The sequence below is a fragment of the Rana temporaria genome, chromosome 10 (genome assembly GCF_905171775.1).
Source record: "Rana temporaria chromosome 10, aRanTem1.1, whole genome shotgun sequence".
NCBI lineage: Eukaryota > Metazoa > Chordata > Amphibia > Anura > Ranidae > Rana > Rana temporaria.
This window is the reverse complement of record NC_053498.1, coordinates 111,163,287-111,183,706: the sequence shown is the minus strand read 5'-3', so window position 1 is coordinate 111,183,706 and position 20,420 is coordinate 111,163,287. Positions and strand designations below refer to the sequence as shown.

The 20,420-nt window shown below is 41.2% G+C and overlaps 1 protein-coding gene across 1 annotated transcript in view; it reads right to left on the bottom strand.

The window, feature by feature from the left end:
• Nucleotides 1–20,420, bottom strand: part of LOC120915454 (tyrosine-protein phosphatase non-receptor type 11-like) — a 184,084-nt gene that overhangs the window by 9,084 nt on the left and 154,580 nt on the right. The window contains exons 8-13 of the mRNA XM_040325985.1: nucleotides 20,005–20,084; nucleotides 14,611–14,766; nucleotides 8,144–8,275; nucleotides 5,577–5,731; nucleotides 5,418–5,485; nucleotides 1,390–1,541 (exon numbers count right to left, since the gene is read on the bottom strand). Of these exons, the coding sequence (XP_040181919.1) occupies nucleotides 1,390–1,541; nucleotides 5,418–5,485; nucleotides 5,577–5,731; nucleotides 8,144–8,275; nucleotides 14,611–14,766; nucleotides 20,005–20,084 (743 nt within the window). The remainder of the gene's footprint in view (nucleotides 1–1,389; nucleotides 1,542–5,417; nucleotides 5,486–5,576; nucleotides 5,732–8,143; nucleotides 8,276–14,610; nucleotides 14,767–20,004; nucleotides 20,085–20,420) is intronic.

The window sequence follows — 20,420 nt, the reverse complement described above, 5'->3', positions numbered from 1 at the left end:
AAACCGGTTAGCGGGAAGGGAACTTTTTTTGCAGAAGACACATTTAAAGTCTCTTCCACCAAAAATATAAGATTTTTATACGAATTTTAAGAAAAAAATTAAATAAAAATTAACAATAGAAAATAAATCTATTTAAATCCAATTTAAAGAATGAGCTGGCAGGACGTTAAAAAAACTCCTGCAAGCAGCATCTTTGGAGCGGTGAAGGAGCGGTGTGTATACCGCTCGTGCCCATTGAAATTAATGGGCAGCGCGGCTGAACTGCCGGCAAAGTGCCACTGCAGCGGCGCTTTGCGGGTGCTTTTAACCCTTTTTCGGCCACTAGCGGGGGGGGGTTAAAAGTGCCCCGCTAGCGGCCGAATACGTCCGCAAAAACAATGGTAAAGTGCGATAAAAATAGCAGGGCTTTACCGCCGACGCCGCCTCGGTGTGGAAGCGGCCTTATTGATCACAGGAGTGCAGTTAATTTTGCACTGTGACCAGATTTTTTCAGGTCTCAGTGAGCTGCTGGAAGGCTGAGCCAGCCCCTCCCGCCCCATCCGTATGCCCAGCACTCCAGTGAGCGCTGGAGGGGAGAACAGAGAGCTAGTGACTAACAGCCACCACTCTATGCTCAGAGCAGGAGGGGAGAACTGAGTGATCAGCAGTATTTGATTTGACGCTCTCTATGTTGCAGATAGAGAAAGGAGCTGTGTGTTAGTGGGCGTCCTGACTCTCCAGTAGTCCAAGGGAGGGGGAGAGCATGACACTCCACACCAGGGAGAAAGCCTCGCATTACTGTGTGTAGTTACAGACAGAAGAACAGGAAGTGAGGATTCCTCAGAAGAAATAAGGACATTTAAAAGCAAAATCGAAGGATGAGGTAAGTGAAGGAGGACTGCACTAAGGTAAAGGAAACTATTTAGGGGGAAAAAAAATTGTACATTTACAACCCCTTTAACGAAAACACAGGAATCACAGGAAGAAATGGCGTTCAGTGCAAAATTGTTGAGTCTATTCAGCTTGGAAACCTGCAGTTTATTAAAGCAAGAAAATCTATATTTGAATAACAAGCCATCTTCCATCTTTGGGTATAAGTATGATATCTTCCAGCTACATTAAATACTTTGTAGTCTTTGTAACATTCATAGCCTTTAAAATACTTGGCTGCTTATTTTAGAGATAATAAAACCTACTTTCCACAATAAATGATGCAATTTCTTACACTTAAGTAAGGAAAAAGACTGTCCTAAAAGCCTCTTTATTTATTGACTTTATTTTGCAGGTCATTGCTGGAACCACATATTAAGTTTACTGGTCGTTACTTCTATTGGAAAAACAGTTAAAGCAGATGTTACTGCTACAGTAACATCTACGGCTAGTGCTGCAGTGGGAATGGCATTTACTCACCTGTTCATCTTCTAGATATTTTTTCCTGGACTCAATATACTTCTGTACAGCCATATAAATGAATTTGTATTGGGCCTCTGTCTGCACCATACCCGAGCGCTGCTGCCTCACCATCTGGATGGTCTTTGGGACATCAATGTCACAATCCAGGCCTGTGTGATGCATATTATTTATATTATTTGGGATATCTTTAAAAAAAAAAATTTTTTGCAAGGCTTTATACTGTACTAAAAACTGTGCAAAACATAGTTATAACAATAATAGCCTAGCTGGATCCAACCTGTAATGCCGCGTACACACGATCATTTTTCAGCATGAAAAAAAAAACCGTAGTTTTTCAGCATGTCGAAAAAAAAACGAAGTTTTCCCAACTTAATCATCAAAACGATGTTGCCTACACACCATCGTTTTAAAAAAATGATCTAGAAAAGCGCGGTGACGTACAACACGTACGACGGCACTATAAAGGGGAAGTTCCATGATTCCATGTTATTAAAAGACGATTCACGCTTTTTTGTCTGTTACAGCGTGATGAATGTGCTTACTCCATTATGAACGGAAGTTTTACCAGAACGAGCGCTCCCGCCTCATAACTTGCTTCTGAGCATGCGCGGGTTTTTTACGTCGTTTTAGCCCACACACGATCATTTTTTACAACCTGAAAAACGGCATTGTTTAAAACAACGTTAAAAAATGTAGCATGTCTATATTTTTTTTTTTACGTTTTTCAGAACCTGAAAAATGATATGAAGCCCACAGACGATCATTTTAAATGACATTTTTGAAACACAACGTTTTTTTAATGCCGCGGCATAAGAGCACCCTGTGGAAAATGAAGAGGGATGGCGGAACATCTGGAAGTAAAATCAAAAGAATTTATTGAAAGTCCATAAAATCAAGCGAACCTGACAAACGTCAATCCAAAAAAGGTGCTCCGTGGACGCGTTTCACACAGACATAATGAGTAAGCAAGTTTGTGTGAAACGCATCCACTGAGCACCTTTTTTGGATTGAAGTTTATCACGCTCGCTTGATTTTATGGTCTTTCAAATTATTTTGATTCTACTTCTGAATGTTCCACCATTCTTCTTTGTTTCCATTGGATTTCCCTGGCTACGGACCAGGCAGGCACCCGGATCTCTTCAGCAGCTCATCAGATCCTCACAGGTGGCTTTGAGCGGTGTGTTCCCAGCTCTTTCTTTCATTGTAAGAGCACCCTTGCTTACAGTTTAAAGCCAAACTCCACCCAAAACGTATTTGGTTTTGGATAAAGCAGGAAAGGGCTGGAACCTTAGGTTTTTATGGACGTTTTGCCCTTACTTGCTGCCAGGATAGAAATCGCTTCAATACTTTTAGTAGAGTGATGAAGAGTTAGGACTTCTGCCAATGTTCTTATTGCCATCTGTGTCTTCCTGTCCCAGTGACACATTTACTCAGATTTCTTGTATAGATGCCCCAGGGACAGAAAGTGGGGGAAATCCCAGATTTGCAGCCGCTGAGGCCATTCTGTAACTAGGCAATTTGCAAGGACCCCCGAGTCCATGTGAATCGTCTAGTGACTAAATCTTGCGTAATTTCCAGACTGTAAAGAGGAAAGCAAGAGCGTCACGCAGTGGCATTACTGCGCATGATCGAGAGGTGCATGCTGGGTAGCCAGCTGCACCGATTCCTTAAAAAAAAAAAAGAGGGCTTCTGATTCCCACAGCCGACATGGAACCTGCCTGCTTCTGGTATAGCATTCCACCATTTTAACAAACTACAAGGATCACACACTATCTAACTGTTTCTGTATATGTGTAGACAAGTATGGAGAAGTGTTTATAAAAAAAGTATTTGGGGGACTGGAACTCTGCTTTACCAGAGGAAAGCAAATTTATTTTAACAGCGTGTTAGTAATGCTCATGTAATATAATGAATGGGGCCAACAGGTAGGCAAATGATGAGGGATCGTGGGGGAGATTTAGTAAAACTGGTGCATACAGAATCTGCTGCAGCTGTGCATAGTAACCAATCAGCTTCTGGGTTTCATTGTCAAAGCTTTATTGAACAAGCTGAAGTTAGAAGTGGTTTGGTTACTATGCACAGCACCAGCTTCTGTGTGCACCAGTTTAAGTAAATCTATGTGTTGCTGGAGGGCGGCATTAAGGCAAAACACAGGCTCCTTTTTCAAGTCCACCCAGCAACTATAGACAGTTCCTTATATGCTAAATTACATAAAAGCATATGAGCATAATTTGTTTTTATATATATTTTTTTATATAATTTAGTTGATTAATGTTTAATTGTACTGCGGTATGAATTTTACACGCATTTACAATTTTTTTTAATTATTTTTATTCATGCGATTTAAAGGCCACGCTTCTGCAGACCTCAAAAGGGTCAAGTCCTCGGGTATTGGGCTGTGGCATTTATATGGAACTGTATTATTGCTGAGTAAATTTGAAAAAGGAGGCCATTCCTCTAAAATGCACTGTCCCCAACAACCGCTAGCCCCCCCCCCCCCCCACTGTCAGCCAGTCGAGCCACTAGGTGTGCTGGTTTGGTGCCCAGGTGCATCCTATACTTACGGCTGCAGATAGCGGTGTGCCAGCGTGCAGCAAGGCTGCTCCAAGCAGATTACTCTGATCAGCGTGGGGTAGATCGCCTGTGAGACAGCGCTAAAGTATACCCGTCTGCCTCTCGGGGGGGGGGATCGGGAAAGAATATTTTCCCCTGCTCTAGCGTATTGGATCATGCTTTGCTGGGGGTTTTCGTCTTCCTCAACTGAAGTTATAGGATTGCGTATACAGGATTGATTTTTTTTATTTGTTTAAAGATTCCCCCCCCCCCCCTTTTATTGGTTGAACTAGATGGACGTGTGTCTTTTTTCAATCATACGTAATGTAAATATATGTCATGGATGTCTGGGACAGCCGTTTTACATTTAGATGTGCCCGTTTTTGTTTTTTTTCTAAATAGGTTCCTTTAAGCTAGTGCATTGTTGGTTCACTTACCTTTTCCTTCGATTTCCATTCTAAATTTTTTTTTTTCTTTGCCTAAATTTCTCACTTCCTGTTTCTCCTCAGTAAACTTGCCACCATCATCCGAGCGGGGGTTAGTCAGCCAGAACAGCTTACTGAACAGCTTACTGAGGAACAGGAAGTGAGAAATTCAGACAAAGAAAACAAACATTTAGAAGGGAAATCAAAGGAAAAGATAAGTGAACCAACAATGCACAAGCTTAAAGGAACCTATTTAGAAAATAAAAAACAAACCTTTACAACCCCTATAAACCCTTAAAGGGCCAGGAGGTACTGGCGCCAAGGTGTTACAAGGGTTCTAACCCCTTCCCACTCCATTTAAAGCGGATGTCCCCTGAAAAAAAAAATATTAAAAGCCAGCAGCTACAAATACTGCAGCTGCTGACTTTTAATATCAGCACACTTACATGTCTTGGAGTCCAGTGCCGTCCGCAGCAGAGGACGAGCGATCGCTCGTCACTCTGCTGCCCCCACCGCCATCCTTGGTGAGAGAACCAGGAAGTGAAGCGCTCCAGCTTCACTGGCCGGTTCCCTACGGAGCATGTGCGAGTCGCGCTGTGCTGACTGGCTCCCGCTGTGTTCTGGGAGCCGAGTGTTTCCCAGAACACAACGGGGGGTGGGGGGAGGGGCGCGGGATCTGACGTCCTGGCCGCAGTCTACCCACAGACTGTGTGGCCGGAAGTGGGTGCAAATACCTGTCTTTAGACAGGTATCTGCACCCCCCTGAAAGGTGTCAAATGTGACACCGGATGATGGGAGGGTTCCGACGAGCGGGAGTGGAGGTGGAGCTCCGCTTTAAGGTCTTTGCTGTCTCTGTTGAGCATATTTCTGCTCACTTCCTGTAATGGTAAATACATAGGGAGAAAAAAAGGATGTCTCCCAAGCAGAGAAACAGATTCTGATCAAAATCTGAATAAATCTTCAAAAAAATCAAGGAGAAATGCCTGGGATTGGATTGGGCTTTAACACAAGAAGAAACACAACATTAAGATAAATCTGGGTCTTTACCTTGCCTGTTAATGGTATCCACTAAAATATCTATCACTATGATTGTACCAGTGCGTCCAATGCCGGCACTGAAAGAGAGCACAACAAATATGGTTATTGTATATGTCAGGTTTTTAAGACACGGAGAAGTGCTTGCTGCCTCCCAATAATAAGGAATACCTGCAGTGCACCACTATAGGCCCAGACTGTGGACTAGACTGTTGAGCTGCATTGATCTCTTCCAGAAAGCGCAGCGCTCCCCCTGGTTCATTTGGGACTCCATGGTCTGGCCAGCTCAAGTACTGATAATGCCAAATGTGTCTCGGAGGCTCATCCTGTAACAAATAAATAACAGCATTTATAAATATCAGACCAGAGGCAGACACTCTAAATGGACATTGTGGCCTAGATAACAGTCTGCAGCACCGAGTAGGAAGACTGCGTTACTACATGCACTTTAAAGGTTAATTTCCTGTTTTGATTGGAGGGTACCTTTAAGTCATGTTACAAGGACTTAATTATTTGCATAACTGACAGTAAGGGCAAACAAAAACTGTACAAGGGTAATGCCGAGTATCCATGAACCAGTTGACTCATAAAACGATACAATACATTGAAATGCGGAGCTCTTCACTTGGCTGCAGTGGTAATTACAGGAATGTCTTGGCAATGTAATGCTGGCAGCAGATTTCGAGCCCTCTGATCTGCCTGACAGCTCTTATACTGCCGAGAAGCGGACAAGGATACGTTTATTATCCAATTACATATGGGTGAGCACTGCTACAGAGAAACTGTCACTCTCCATGATAGAAAATAAGCCGTGGAAGCTGACACAAGTGTCAAAACACCATATTTAAAACTAGTCATTATGTGCAAATATTTCTGGAAAATGCAAAACAATTGACACAAGTGGAAATTTCAGTTCAGAATCTGTGAAGCCAAGCTTTAATGCTGGATGAGCCAGCAATTTACATAAAACTGATGTGTAAAGTAAAATATAATGTGTTTATGTGCCATATTCTGTTTAATGAAACAAGATCATTGAAGTGTTAAGGTGTGGTTATCTGCACAGAAAGGATAGTGCTTGGTATATAGTGATCTTCGGTATATCATATATTCTATACTGTGTGTAATCTCCAATATAGCCTACACAGTCTGTACTGCTTAGCATTGAGTGATCTCCTACATAATCATGCTTTTTCTGCGCATTTGCGTCTATTCTGCCTATTGTAGACATATATTGACCTCTAGTAAGCTATATTTCAGCATTCCATTCACAAAGTTTACACATCAGGATAAGTAAACTCATCCAGTTGAAGCAAAGAGGAAAACAAATTGATTGCACACTTGAATCCAAAAGGATGCTGCTGAAGTTCTCTTTATTGTCATGAGCCAGACAAACTTGCAAAGATTACAGTCAACGCGTTTCACACAAGTAAACCGTGCTTGTTCATGTGGGAAACACGTCAACTGTAATCTTTGCAAGTTTATCTGACTCATGACAATAAAGAGAACTTCAGCAGCATCCTTTGGATTCAAGTGTGCAATCAGTGGTGAGCCTGGATTAGCACCTTGAACCGGGTGTCTCCCTTTCTTGCCTGAAGCGGTGTGTGTGCCCTTGTTTGTTTCCTTATTCAGTTGAAGACCAGGCCTTTTCTGGCACTTTTTGTTTATAAGTGTATATCAGTATTATGTGCTAGAAAATTACTTCTAACCCCTAAAAATTATATATATATATTTTTTTAGCAAAGACCCTAGGAAATAAAATGGCTCTTTCATGAAAAAAAAAAAAAAATGAAATATGATACAATAAATATATATATATATATATATATATATATATATATATATATATATATATATATATATATATATACACACACACACACATATATACACACATATATACACACACACACATACATACATACACATACACACACAAACCAATTTTTTTGTAAAATGTGAAAGATGATGTTACGCCAAGTAAATAGATACATAACATGTCACACTTTAAAATTGCGCATGCTCATGGAATGGCGACGAACTACCGTACCTAAAAATCTATATAGGTGCTTTTTAAAAAAAATATAAAAATCCTATTTTATTTTTTATTTCTTATTTTTACACTGTCCCTTTAATTTTTTTTTATGACTTTATTTCCTATTACAAGGAATGTAAACACACCTTGTAATAGTAATAAGGATGACAAGCCATCCTTAGAGAGATCGAGGGTAAAAAAAGAACCCAAATCTGTCCTTAACCTTAAAAAGCAGAAGATCATAAAAAAAAATAAAAAAAAAAGTTTACTTCCACCCTGGATAGATCAGAAGTGACATCATTACGTTGCTTCGGTCTACCAAGGCCATAGAGGCAATGAGAGATGATATACTCTTTCAGTGCCTCTGTGTACAGCCAGCCGCACCGTTGGATCGCTCTTCTGCACACAGACGAAAATCGGTGCATCTGAGAAAACTCGGTGAGCGGTGGGAGGGAAAAGTGACCCAGTGGCGAATGAGAAAGCCGGCTGAAAAAAAACATACCAGGGTTATGGTTGACAGCTTCAGCTATAACCCTTGCAAACCGCAACGTATATATACATATTGCGGCTGGCAAGTGATTATTTTCTGATGAGATCTTAAAATTACAATTACATGATTAAATAAAAACATTTATTTTTGTCTGAACGCTTTGTGAATCCAGTTTATTATCTGATGTAATCTAGTTGCAGTTATACATTCACTTACCCTCTCCATTTGGGAAATCTGTAGTTCTCGTAAGATGTAATCTTTTTCTAGATGGACGGCAAGGCTGGAAACTCTGATACAACCATAGTCCTTAATGCAGTTCTCCTCTGGCCAATAGCGAAAACATTTTTTCTGGAAGGTGAATGAAAGAAAGTTGTAACCAATGAAATGTGCAGGTCCAGGTGCATATTGTAATAATCTCTTAATAAACCATTAAACATCTGGGACTTATGCCTTGTGGTCCACACAGTGTGGTGAGATGACGTAGGAAGCCCCTATCCTGTTCTTGTGGCAATACCCAATGATTTCAGCAGTCTGAATTAATGTTAGTAATCTGTTCCACGAGTGACTGGAAGAATGGGTTTCAAGCAATTACATCATAACTAAGGTATGGATAGACATCAAAATGTTAGGGAGAAAAGTCTTGCCTGGAATTATAATTTAAATTGCTAGTAATACTGATCAGAATATGCGAGTCTCAACTTTACTTGAATCAAGCACATGACTTTGTCCTTCTAATGTGTGCTCTTCTACACTTTGTCTGAATCCAAAAGGAAGAGGACATACCATACTGCTGAAGGTGTGCAGAGTAAATAACCTATCCATAACAGTTTGAAAACAATTATTGTTCTTTAACAAAGAAACATACATTCCACATTAAGAATTATGCTACCAAAATGAGCGTGTGCTTTAAAGTGCCTCCAGCATGTCTCCAGTTTCTACTTGCTGGAGGCCACCATTTTGTTAAAATATGTACATTTTCAGCCTTGATTGTATGTCTTGGCTCAGATAGAGAGGAAGGCTGACAGAAGCTTTACATTGCTAAAGTTTACATGCTGCAGATGATGGAGAAAGGAGAGAATATAAGGGGATACGATAAAAAACTACACCTAAGAGCCCTTTCACACAGGTTGACTGATCAGTTTTTCTGGTGTACCCTCCAGTCTCCTCTATGGAGCGGCAGGTGTCAACAGACAGGTGTTTATTGACATTTGCTGACATCCGATCCTGTCCACTTAAAACAGACTGATGAAGAGCCGTTCTTCATCCAACTGGTATATCAGACGGCAGTTGGGTGTAAACGAACAGGCGGTCCATTTACATCCGACCGCCCTTAGAGGAGAGCGGGCTGTGTCTAAGTCCACTCTGCACGAGCAGCGCAGACATGGACCAGCCAGCCATCCATCTGCTCATTGGAGATCAGCAGACAGATTCCCCACTAAGCAGGTGGACTCCAACTGCCCAGTATGTATGGGGCCTAACATGGTTTGTCTCCACCTGGTAGCAGAGTTTGTCCTGTCACCTCTCATGCTTTTCTTCTCTCCCTCCCTAATACATGCTCTCTCAGCACAGTCTGTGCCATTCCTGTTGCTTTCTTCTCCCTTCAGCAAAAGTAAATCTTAAAGCGGTCAGCTTATCGGCCTCTAGTGGCTTTGATTTTAGGCACAATGCCAAGAATAGAGAGCAACTGAGTATGTGCAGCGCAGGATGAAACCGTGCATTACTGGATTTTAAACTGTATAGGTACTTATTTTTAATGCTTTACATAGCTATACCTGTAAAGGGGACCAGCACGAAGTGATCTATCAGGACCTAATTGTTAGACTAAAGTTCCACTTTAAGAAAGCAAAAATACATTTTTAGACTGACACAGACCGCTTCTCTTTGGCAAGAGCCAAGATGATTGTACCAAGCAGCAAAATAGGGATAGTGGATGGTATGATCTACATTTATCTTCTAGGCCGAAAATCGAGAACAAGTAACTTCAAATCTTCCTTAAAAACTTTAAAGCATAATTCAAATCCAGCGGCAGGAAATTCTGGCACTCCAGCCGTGAGGAAAGTCCAAATCCTATCAAACATTGCAACACTTTGATAGCCATAAGCATGACTCACAGAGGCACAGGCGGATTTATAGCTTCACAGCTAGAGTGCTGAGGTTGCCTAACCTAATATAACCCCAATTTATCCAAATCCCCTTTCTTCTCCAGCTCTCCCAGGATTGGCTGCTCCACACCTCAGCATGATTGGGCACACTGAAGTCATGTGGGAACTTTTCTGGGTTTTGACTGGATGTTAGATGTTCAGTGTAAGAAAATGCATGTTGACAAGGGGAGTGTAGAGGTGCACGGGGAGTGTACCGACATCATGACTTCACCCACCGAGCTCCAGACAACAGACCCACCCACAGAATCTGCTGAAAATTGTCCTGGGCAGGAAGGGGCGAAAGTGCAGGTATTGAAATGGTTAAGATATAACCGAAGGATCCTGAATACTGGAAAACATCCAATATTACTTGTCTAGTACATTTATCTAGAAAAACATCTTTATTGTTTACATTTCTCACTATATAAATTATTTTCCATGGACAGCAAATGTAAATTATGGACGCCTGCTTTTCTAAAAATAGACATAATAAGTCAAATTGTCTAATAGAAAGAAACATTTATTTTGTAATTTACATAAATTATACACATCTACCTTGTTGTAGATGAAACCTCCTTTTATTAAAATCAAGGATAAGGTGTCTAACTCCATATTGTATTACATTGAAATCTTCACTAAATCTGACTGTATAATTTTAGGATAATACAGTCAGTTTCTTCCTCGACAATATAGAAGCATTCATGACAAATAAAAAGGAAAAGAAAGGATTTATTTTCTCTGGCTGTCACCGTGCTGGTATTGTATGGAAGGGAGACCTCAGAACTAGAAACGGATCAGACAGGTCCTCTTCATTGATAAGCAAGCAGATACTAGGAATACTTGCGTTGCGCATTTTATTAGGCCCCTTTCCCCCTACACACATGCTGGTGTTAATTTGATCGCAGAGATGATGCTTTTATTGTTTGTTATATTAGAGCATACACATGGTTGTAACCATTAAGAAAGAAAAAAGAAAGATGCTGTTCCCTTATAGCAGTTTAAACGGCACAGTGCTTGTGCTGTCTAACCTGCCCCTCTGGAAGCTGTAAAAAACCTGGTTGATCCTGCCAGGCTATGCCCTCCCCCTATAAACTGACCACGGTTCATCATGGCTGCTGAGCCCTGACAATGTGGTCAGTTTACATGCCTTCATCATCCACCGTCTCTCCTCTCAGCTCTCCCTCGTCCTCTTCCCCCGTCCCAGCCTGTCAGCTCGGGAGTCTGTGTCTCGGTCTCCTGCTCTGCAAGATTGATCTGTCAAAGTACAGGTAAGTCCTGCTGAGAGATTTGCTTATCCAGCATAATGATAATGAATGGGGCCCTGCTGTCCTTGTGATAAATGTCCCTGCCCTTTATCAAAAGCTCCTAATAAACAGTGTATAGTAGACAGCTTTCACTTGGACAGCAGAGGCTCACTGATTACAATGGGGAAGTCGATCTCAGTAAATGGCTTAATACACACTTGGGACAAAAATAGAGCTATACATTGACACAAAGGGTAACCAAAAAATATATTTTTTTTTCAAAAGTGTCGCTCTATTTTTGTTTATAGCGTAAAAAATAAAAACTGCAGAGATGATCAAACACCACCAAAAGAAAGCTCTATTTGTGGGAAAAAAAAGGATGTCAATTTTGTTTGGGAGGCACGTCGCACGACCGCGCAATTGTCATTCAAAGTGTGACAGTGCTGAAAGCTGAAATTTCGCCTGGGCAGGAAGGGGGTATATCTGCCCAGTAAGCAAGTGGTTCATTTCGCTTTGGATGATCATTATGTTAATGAAATTCTGGTTCCCCGTGCTAAAACCCAATAATCCAACCATGTCCAAAATGCCAACCTCCACCCATTTGTTTTCCAATGGACCACAACATGGTAATCTTTGTGTTGTCATTTCTACACTGGGTACAGGTAATATAAGTAGAGATGTGCAAGCTTGGTCTGTCTCAGCTTCCAGGAAAGGGGGTGTAGGGGGCACAATTTAGCATCTTCACCTTTGGTGCAACAGGATCTCCTCCTAGCACTGCTCATATACAGTATGTAGAAGTAAAGCCTCAAAAGTGTCTGTCCTTGAACTTGGCCGTGAAACCTACAAATGTATTTGCATATAAATTTATTCAGCTGTCAATATTCCATATTTACTTTCATATATGCAAAAAAATCCCTTTTTTTTTTAACAAACTACTACATATCATATTTTTTCATGTTGTTCATCAAAATGAGGCACATTTAAAAAGGGAAACGTTTATTTTCTTTGGTCAATTTCATTAAAAAAAAAATTATGTTTAGGTTTGTCTTTATAAATGGATAATTTATATTGTTTTTTTATTACTTGTAGAACATCTATATTCTACAAATAAATTAATAGTGTGTCTTTTCATAACAGTTGGTACAAGACTACACTTGGCTTTCTAATAAGAAAGCCCAGCGGTGCCTTCTCGCTTGCTGACTGCCTCTGTAGAATGTCTAATTGAAAACCCTTACAGGTCTGTATGAACATGCAGACAGGAATGGATCTTTTAATCATATAACACATTCCAAATATAGGTTGGGGGGGGGGGGGCAGAGGCAGGCTGCTTCTCAGTTCAGTTCATTATCTTATGAGATTTCTCTACTCTAAGAACACAAGCAGGAGACAAACGACAGTTTCTGTTGATAATATATAATATACACTTTTTACACAAGATGTTAAGATGGCCATAGACATGCCAGTAGGGGGTGAAGATTGTACGGAAATGATCAGACTGCTCTGGAGTTCTCTACTACTGCTATAGGACATTGCTACAGAAAATTTGGACGGGTAAAGGCAGCCAGTATCAGTAAATCTAAACTAAGGATGAGCTAAGGCATGTTCGAACTCACCCAAGCTAACCCACTAGAAAGCCATCACGGCACAAAGAAAATTATAAGCAGCCGAGGCATTCCCTACCCCTTGCATATGATTGGTTTTGTGCAGTGATGGCCTCCTGGCAGGATAGCGAAGTTGGGTTTAGTCTAGGATCCAACATGCTCAAATTTATACCTATTCTATACCACAGTCCTTAACTCTTCAATACCAGGCACTTCATTCCAGCCCAAGACAATTTTTAGCTTTCAGCGCTGTCGCACTTTGAATGACAATTGCGCGGTCATGCAACACTGTGCCCAAACTTAATTTTTATAATTTATTTTTCCCACAAATGGAGCTTTCTTTTGGTGATATTTGATCACCACTGGGGCATTTATTTATTTCTTGCTAAACAAACAAAAAAGACCGAGATTTTTGAAAAAAAAAAAAAAAAATGGTGGGCACTGATGAGGGGCTATTATTTTCTTCCCACAAATAGAGCTTTCTTTTGGTGGTATTTGATCACCTCTGCGGTTTTAAATTTTTGCGCTAAAAACAAAAAAAGACCGACAATTTTGAAAAAAAAAAAAACTGATGGGCACGGATAGGTGGCACTGGATAGGAAGCACTGATGAGGAGCTACTGACAGGCATTACCGAGTGGCACTTTGATGGGGCACTGGTAGGTATTACTGATGGGGCACTGATTGGCACTGTTGTGGGCACTGACAGGAGTTTATAGAGGGGGACAGGCTGGCAGGTGATGGGCACCTTTTGATGGGGTCTGTGCTCAAAATCAATGTGCTGATTATCAGCACAGACACCCCCCTCTGACAGTGAGTGCCACAGATCGGCCCTCCCTGTCAGCGTGAACCGAGGAAAGCCATTTACCGTCACTTCCTGATTCACGCGATGATCAGCTGTTATTGGTCACAGCTGATCACATGGTAAGAAGCCTCCGTCAGAGGCTTCATACCACGATCGGAGTTGCGGTGAGCCAGACTGACACGCAGCCCCTTTGATAGCCGCACCGCGCGCCCCCGCCCCGGCTCTGTTATTCTGATCACGTCTTATGATGTCCGATCAGGATAACAAAACCACTTTGCCACCACCATTTTGCTATACGATGGGACAGCAAGTGGTTAAAAGTATACAATTTTTATTTTATTTTTTAAATCATACTTACCTAGGTGGATGCAGCATCAGTCTGAAGCTGCATCTGTCCCCCGCCGGCTCTAACACTGAGAAACAAGCAATCTAACACCGCCAACCAGTCGGTTCTTAGTGCTTCCTGAGCAGAGAGCTGGTGACTGAGTCACCACTCTCTGCTCTGACCCCCCGCGCTTACTGGAGCGCTGGCCTGTGAAGGGGGCGGGAGCAGCCGGCTCAGGCTCTCAGCAGCTGAGAGGCTGACATCGGTACCAGTCCAGGCTTATAGGCAGATCCAGACCATATGGTCGTGATCTTTCCTGAGCCTGGACCAACTCTGACGTCAGCCAACAGCAGTCTTCAGCCCATTGTCAGCTGAAAACAAGTCACAGGAGTTCAGAACAAAAAGGGAAGAAAGGAAGGAAGACCAGGTAAAGATGGAAGCCATTATCCTATTTTTGGTTTACTCTGCAGGGTATTCAAATTCTTATAAGATGAAGCAAAAACTTTTCAGCCACATTCCATAGGTTGTAGTGACCTACAGAAATGCATGGACAGACTAAGAAGCTTACCCTTGACCTCTCCATTTCTTTGGTAGTCATTACAATGACATGAGTGTTCTCTTGATACACCATGGACCAGAAATCACAAACGGTGTTCTGTAGACAACCCTGTGTGGCTATGTAGACTTTATATGGCTGGTTTCCTCGGGAATCATCCAGAGCACTCTAAGAAAAGACAAAAACACACACACGGAAGGCAATCAATATAAAATTAGATATGTTCGTTGCTTCCAATGGCAAAGAAAAGGTTGCCTCCATGACTGTAGTACAATTCCATCTACCACGCCTGCTCTTGCAACATTTGCAGATATTATGCTTGTAAAAAATAAATAAATAAAAAATGTACAAATAATCAGAATTCTGTAACATTTTAACATTTCTGTAACTCATGCCATGTACCGGTATTTCTTCATCTACAAAGGGTACTTTTGATTGCTACTCAGCAATATGCCATGTTTAACAGGGGGCTCTTGTGTCAATACAATAACAGGCAAGAAAGAGCCAGTGTACGCTCTACTGATTACTACAAAATTACTATTTGTCATTTCTTTGCGTAGTTTAGGGTAGAAGAGGAAGCTTTGCTTCCCCCACCTATTAGTGTATCTAAATGACCTGATAGCCTGGTCATCTCCGACACTGCAAGTATTCAAAAACCTGCCAATTGGTTACATGTACCATTTAACAAAAAAAAAAAATCATATTCTAAAACCGCTGTTGTACAATTAATCAACCAAAAGTCATTCTTTCCCAATATAAATGATGTGTTTACTGCCACCTGCACTGTCATTTGTTCCCACACCTGAGCAGATACTTACAAATCATAATACGCAATCACCTTAAAATTGTACACCCCCCATTGTACATAAATGTGCACAAAAAAATAATTCTCAAAAAACTGACCCGCATCCCGCAAATTATATGCAACAACTTCTACAATCTACTCCATACGTCAACTCCTAATAAATATAAATAATCCGAAATATAAAGACAATTATAACAGCCCAATGTGCTTTTAAACCACAAATGTTACATTCCTGTTAAAATGTCAGTTTCTGTGATGTAAAAAAATGAGACAAAGATAAATCATTTCAGAAGTTTTTCCACCTTTGCGACCTATAAACTGTACAACTCAGTTGAACAACAAACTGAAATATTTAAGGTGGAGGGAAGTAAAATGAAAAAAAACTAAAAAATAAATAGTTGTGCACACCCTAAGGCTCCTTTCACATGGGGCGGATCAGTAATGATCCGCCCCGCGAACCTCCGCTTGCTCAGCGGGGATCGCTCTGTATATCCCCGCTGAGCCGGCGGATGACAGGGCGGTCCCCGCATACTGTGCAGGGACCGCCCTGTCTTTTCTCCGCTCCCCCCTATGGGGGATCGGATGAACACGGACCATCTGTCCGCGTTCACCCGATCCGCCAGACGGATGGAAAAATAGGTTTTTCCTCCGTCACACTTTGGCGGATCGGAGCGGGTCGGATGTCAGCGGGTATGTCACCGCTGACATCCGCGGCTCCATAGAGGAGCACGGAGCGCCCGTTGAGGTCCGCCTAAAAAACTAGCAGGCGGACCTGAACGGGCCACCCATGTGAAAGAGCCCTTAACCAGTTCAGCCCCCAGGCCATTTTTTGCGATGGGGCACTGCGTTGCTTTAACTGACAATTGCGCGGTCGTGCGATGTTATACCCAAACAAAATAAAAAAAAATTCCTCAGTTTAGGCCAATATGTATTCTACATATTTTTGTTAAAAAAAAAAAAAAAAAAAAAAAAATCGCAATAAGCGTATATAGATTGGTTTGTGCAAATTGGTTATAGCATCTACAAACTATGGGTAAGATTTATGGCATTTTTATTATTATTATTATTTTTACTAATAATGGTGGTGATCTGATTTTTAGCGGTATTGCGACATTGCAGCGGACAGGTCGGACACTTCTTACACATTTTTTGGGACCATTGACATTTACAGAGCGATCAGTGCTATAAATGTGCACTGGATTACGAGCATAATCTGTTCTCAGGAGAATGCTCGTAATCCAAAGTACTTCACAATGGAAATGAAAATAATTAGTTCCATATTGACTTTAATGGCATACGATACCGCATGTGGCCAGAAGTGGGGGGCACTGGAGAGTTTTGGAAACACTCGGAAAGGGCAGAGGACACCTCGGCTGAACTCGAAAAACCTTGGAAAGGCTCGGGAATGGAGTATTTCTGAGATTTTCGGAGCGCTCGCAATGAGATCCCTCTGATGCTTTAGAAGCTCTCGGCGATCCATGGCTTTTGCTGTAGGATCTGACTATGAAAATGTCAGGAAAGACCTACTTGAACAGCCAAACTTTAATTTGGGGTTAATCAGAGGCACTTTAAATGATCGCAGGTGTGTGCCGACTCCTATTTAACATGGGTTTAAATGTGATTGCTTAATTATGAGCACAGCTACATCCCCAGTTATTGCACACTTATGCAACCACATTATATTAGTTTTTTAATTTGTAAACCCCCCCCCCCCCCCACCTAAAATATTTGTTTGTTTTTCAACCGAGTTGTACAGCTTATAGGTCACATTAAAAGGTGGAAAAAGCTGTAATTTCTTTACATCACAGAAACCTATCATTTTAACAGGGGTGTGTGGACTTTTTATATCCACTGTATGTACTATGTAACATTTGTGGTTTAAAAGCACATTGGACCATCTTTACATATTGGATATATTTGTTAGGAAATTGACATATGCAGTAGATTGTGGAAGTTGTTACATATAATTTGCAGGATGCTGGTCAAATGTCTGTGCAAAACAAGTGCAGAGAATCCAATGTTTGTTCTCCCCGTTCTCCATCACCTGTCACTATGCATTTTCACCAAAAAAATGTTTTTTTACCTATATGAAAGAATCGGTCAGTATGTGACTTTAAGGGGTTTATGGTGTCACTCAGGCCTCAGGATCTTGGTCACAGACTTTAAGCATCCACTGTTGCTAATGCAGTGCATGCATGTGTGTGCCGGTGCAACCAAAAGGCAGCTACCTTACGGCACCAGGATGAGGTGGGCGGTAACATCTAGATCCCAGCTGCTTACTGGGGATTCAGATTGTTAACTGCGGCAGACACATGCTTTTAATACAGCAGCCAGGAGTGTGTGTATTTTTCTAAAGCCGACTGTTGACTTTGAATGTGGAAGTGATACACGCAGCTGTGGAGCCACCAATCACTTCCACAATTGCAGCAATGTGCCGTGACGCCCCCCCCATGCCGCCATGTTTACTGAGCAGGAGCTAGACAGACCTACGTCTGCAGAGCCTCTGTCCTGCACACAGACCAGAAAGTGCGTGTATAATGTCACTTTCTGGTCCAGAGCTGTAAATTACCGGGATTAGTGAAGCGACTGATAGAACATCATCTGTGGTGTAGAGAGGAGACATCCAGGGTCTAATAGACCCAGGATGTCTTATAAAGGAGAACCTGTCACCTATATGCCATCACATAGAGGGCTATTGGTCCCATATGTGATAGCAATAAAGTAATGTAACCAATATAAGTATAATAATAATAATAATAATAATAATAATAATAATAATAATAATAATAATAATAATAATAGATTAAAAAAGTTGTAAACATTTAAACAGACAAAAAAAAAGCCCCCACCCCTCCCCCATAACACATTTAAAAAAACACATGTGTAAGGTCAACTATGTTAGAAAAACTGTGATTGCTTTTTTCCATTTCATGGACGCACGCAATTTTAAGGTTTGACATGCTGGGTATTTATTTACATGGCACAGCCTCCTTTTTTATAGCTTACCAGAAAATTGGGAAATAAATTGCATTTATGCGCCCAAAAATTAACTTTAGTGTATTGTTTACTAAAATTTTGAGCTTTATAAACCTATGTGCTAATATTGTGTAACACAAAAAATTTGAACTTCCATTCTATGACAACCAGCATGCATGCAATAGTAAATAAAAACCTCAGATGACAGTTCACACACCACAGCAATGCCCCTGTACTGGTAACATGACGTCACCTCCTACCTATACAGACATGTTTCCATTAGAGTCTTCCATGTAGATTTTGGGGGTTATTTACGAAAGACAAATCCACTTTGCACTACAAGTGCACTAAAAGCACACTTGGAAGTGCAGTCGCTGTAGATCTAAGGAGAAGCTCTGCTGATTTTGTCATCTAATCATGTGCAAGCTACAATTATGTTTATTTTCCTTGCATGTCCCCCTCAGATCTACAGCGACTGCACTTGAAAGTGCACTTGTAGTGCAAAGTGGATTTGCCTTTCGTAAATAATCCCCTAAGGGTCTTGTTTTATTGTTATCCATGTGATTTATTACTTTATGTTCATTTTTGTACAAAGAATTTGGGTGTGAGCATTGCAGGTATTGTTTATAGGGTTTCTTAAAATGGCCGTATCTTAACATGTATAGAGATTCCCATTACAAGGGATCTAGCAGGCTTGATTTCTTTAATATAATATTCTGTTCATCCCTGCTAATACAGTGCAACCCGAAAAGTATTCGCATCACTTCACTTCTTTCAGCCTTATTGTCAAAGCCTTATTCCATAAATGAATCAAATTCATTCTTTTGCTCAAAATTCTACAAATACCTCATAATCACAACATGAAAGAAGTTTGTTTAACCACTTGACCACTGGGCACTTAAACCCCCTTCCTAACCAGAACAATTTTCAGCTTTCAGTGCTCTCACAATTTGAATGACAATTACTCAGTCATACAACATTGTGCCCATCTGAAATTTTTGTCATTTTTTTTCCCACAAATAGAGCTTTCTTTTGGTGGTATTTGATCACCTCTGGGTTTTTTATTTTTTGCGCTATAAAGAAAAAACACTGAAAATTCTGTAAAAAAAAAAAAAAAAAAATCTTGTTTCTGTCATATTAGCAGGTACTGAGTATTGGGGGGTATTGCAGAGTATGGGGGGTATTGCAGAGTATTGCACAGGGAGGGATGGATGGCTGGATCTGTGACTGCATTTGTCACAGATCCAGCCCGCTCTCCTCTCACACTGTACCGATCGGTACAGAGAGGAGAGGGAGGAACCGGCGTCATCACATGACGCCGGTTTGTTTACAAGTGATCACTCCGTCATTTGACGGAGTGATCACGTGGTAAACAGCCTCTATCAGGGGGCGCGCGAGAGGATTCTGGGAGGACGTCCCAGGGACGTCCTCCCAGAACAACTCGACCGCGCTGTAGATGTCTTGTCTATGGCGCGGTGGCAAAGAGGTTAAAAAGTAAACTAAATCCCATGTACATTTCCGGTGCCCAACATCTACATTCCAATTATGTTCCTTCCTTCTACACCAACAGCTTAGTTCCTCTTTTCTTTAATTATTAACGGTATTCAAGATCTCACACACATTACCTTAATGTAGTTTGCATTGATGTAATCTGACCCTGGAATGCTCTCATCCGTGTCTCTCAATGTCACCCTCGTAGTGTCAACTATGCACAAAAGATAAAAAGCCAATGCTTAATTTTTGTTCGAAAACACAAAAAACTTCCATTTAAAGTAAGCCCGTCACTTGTCACACAAATAAAAGGCAACTTCCAGTGCCAAACAGTACTAAGGCTCCGTCCATCACCCCATCTCCCAAAGATACGTAAAATGACTTCTGACAATCTTTATGTGCATATAGCCATGCAATTCCTCCAATGTGATAGTATCAAGACCTAGCAACAGCATTCTCAGTCACCAAGCAGAGACTGTCATCTGATCCAATTCTGTCTGCGAAAAACATCAGATCGGATGCCAGAAGGTGTCAGTGGACACACCTCCGC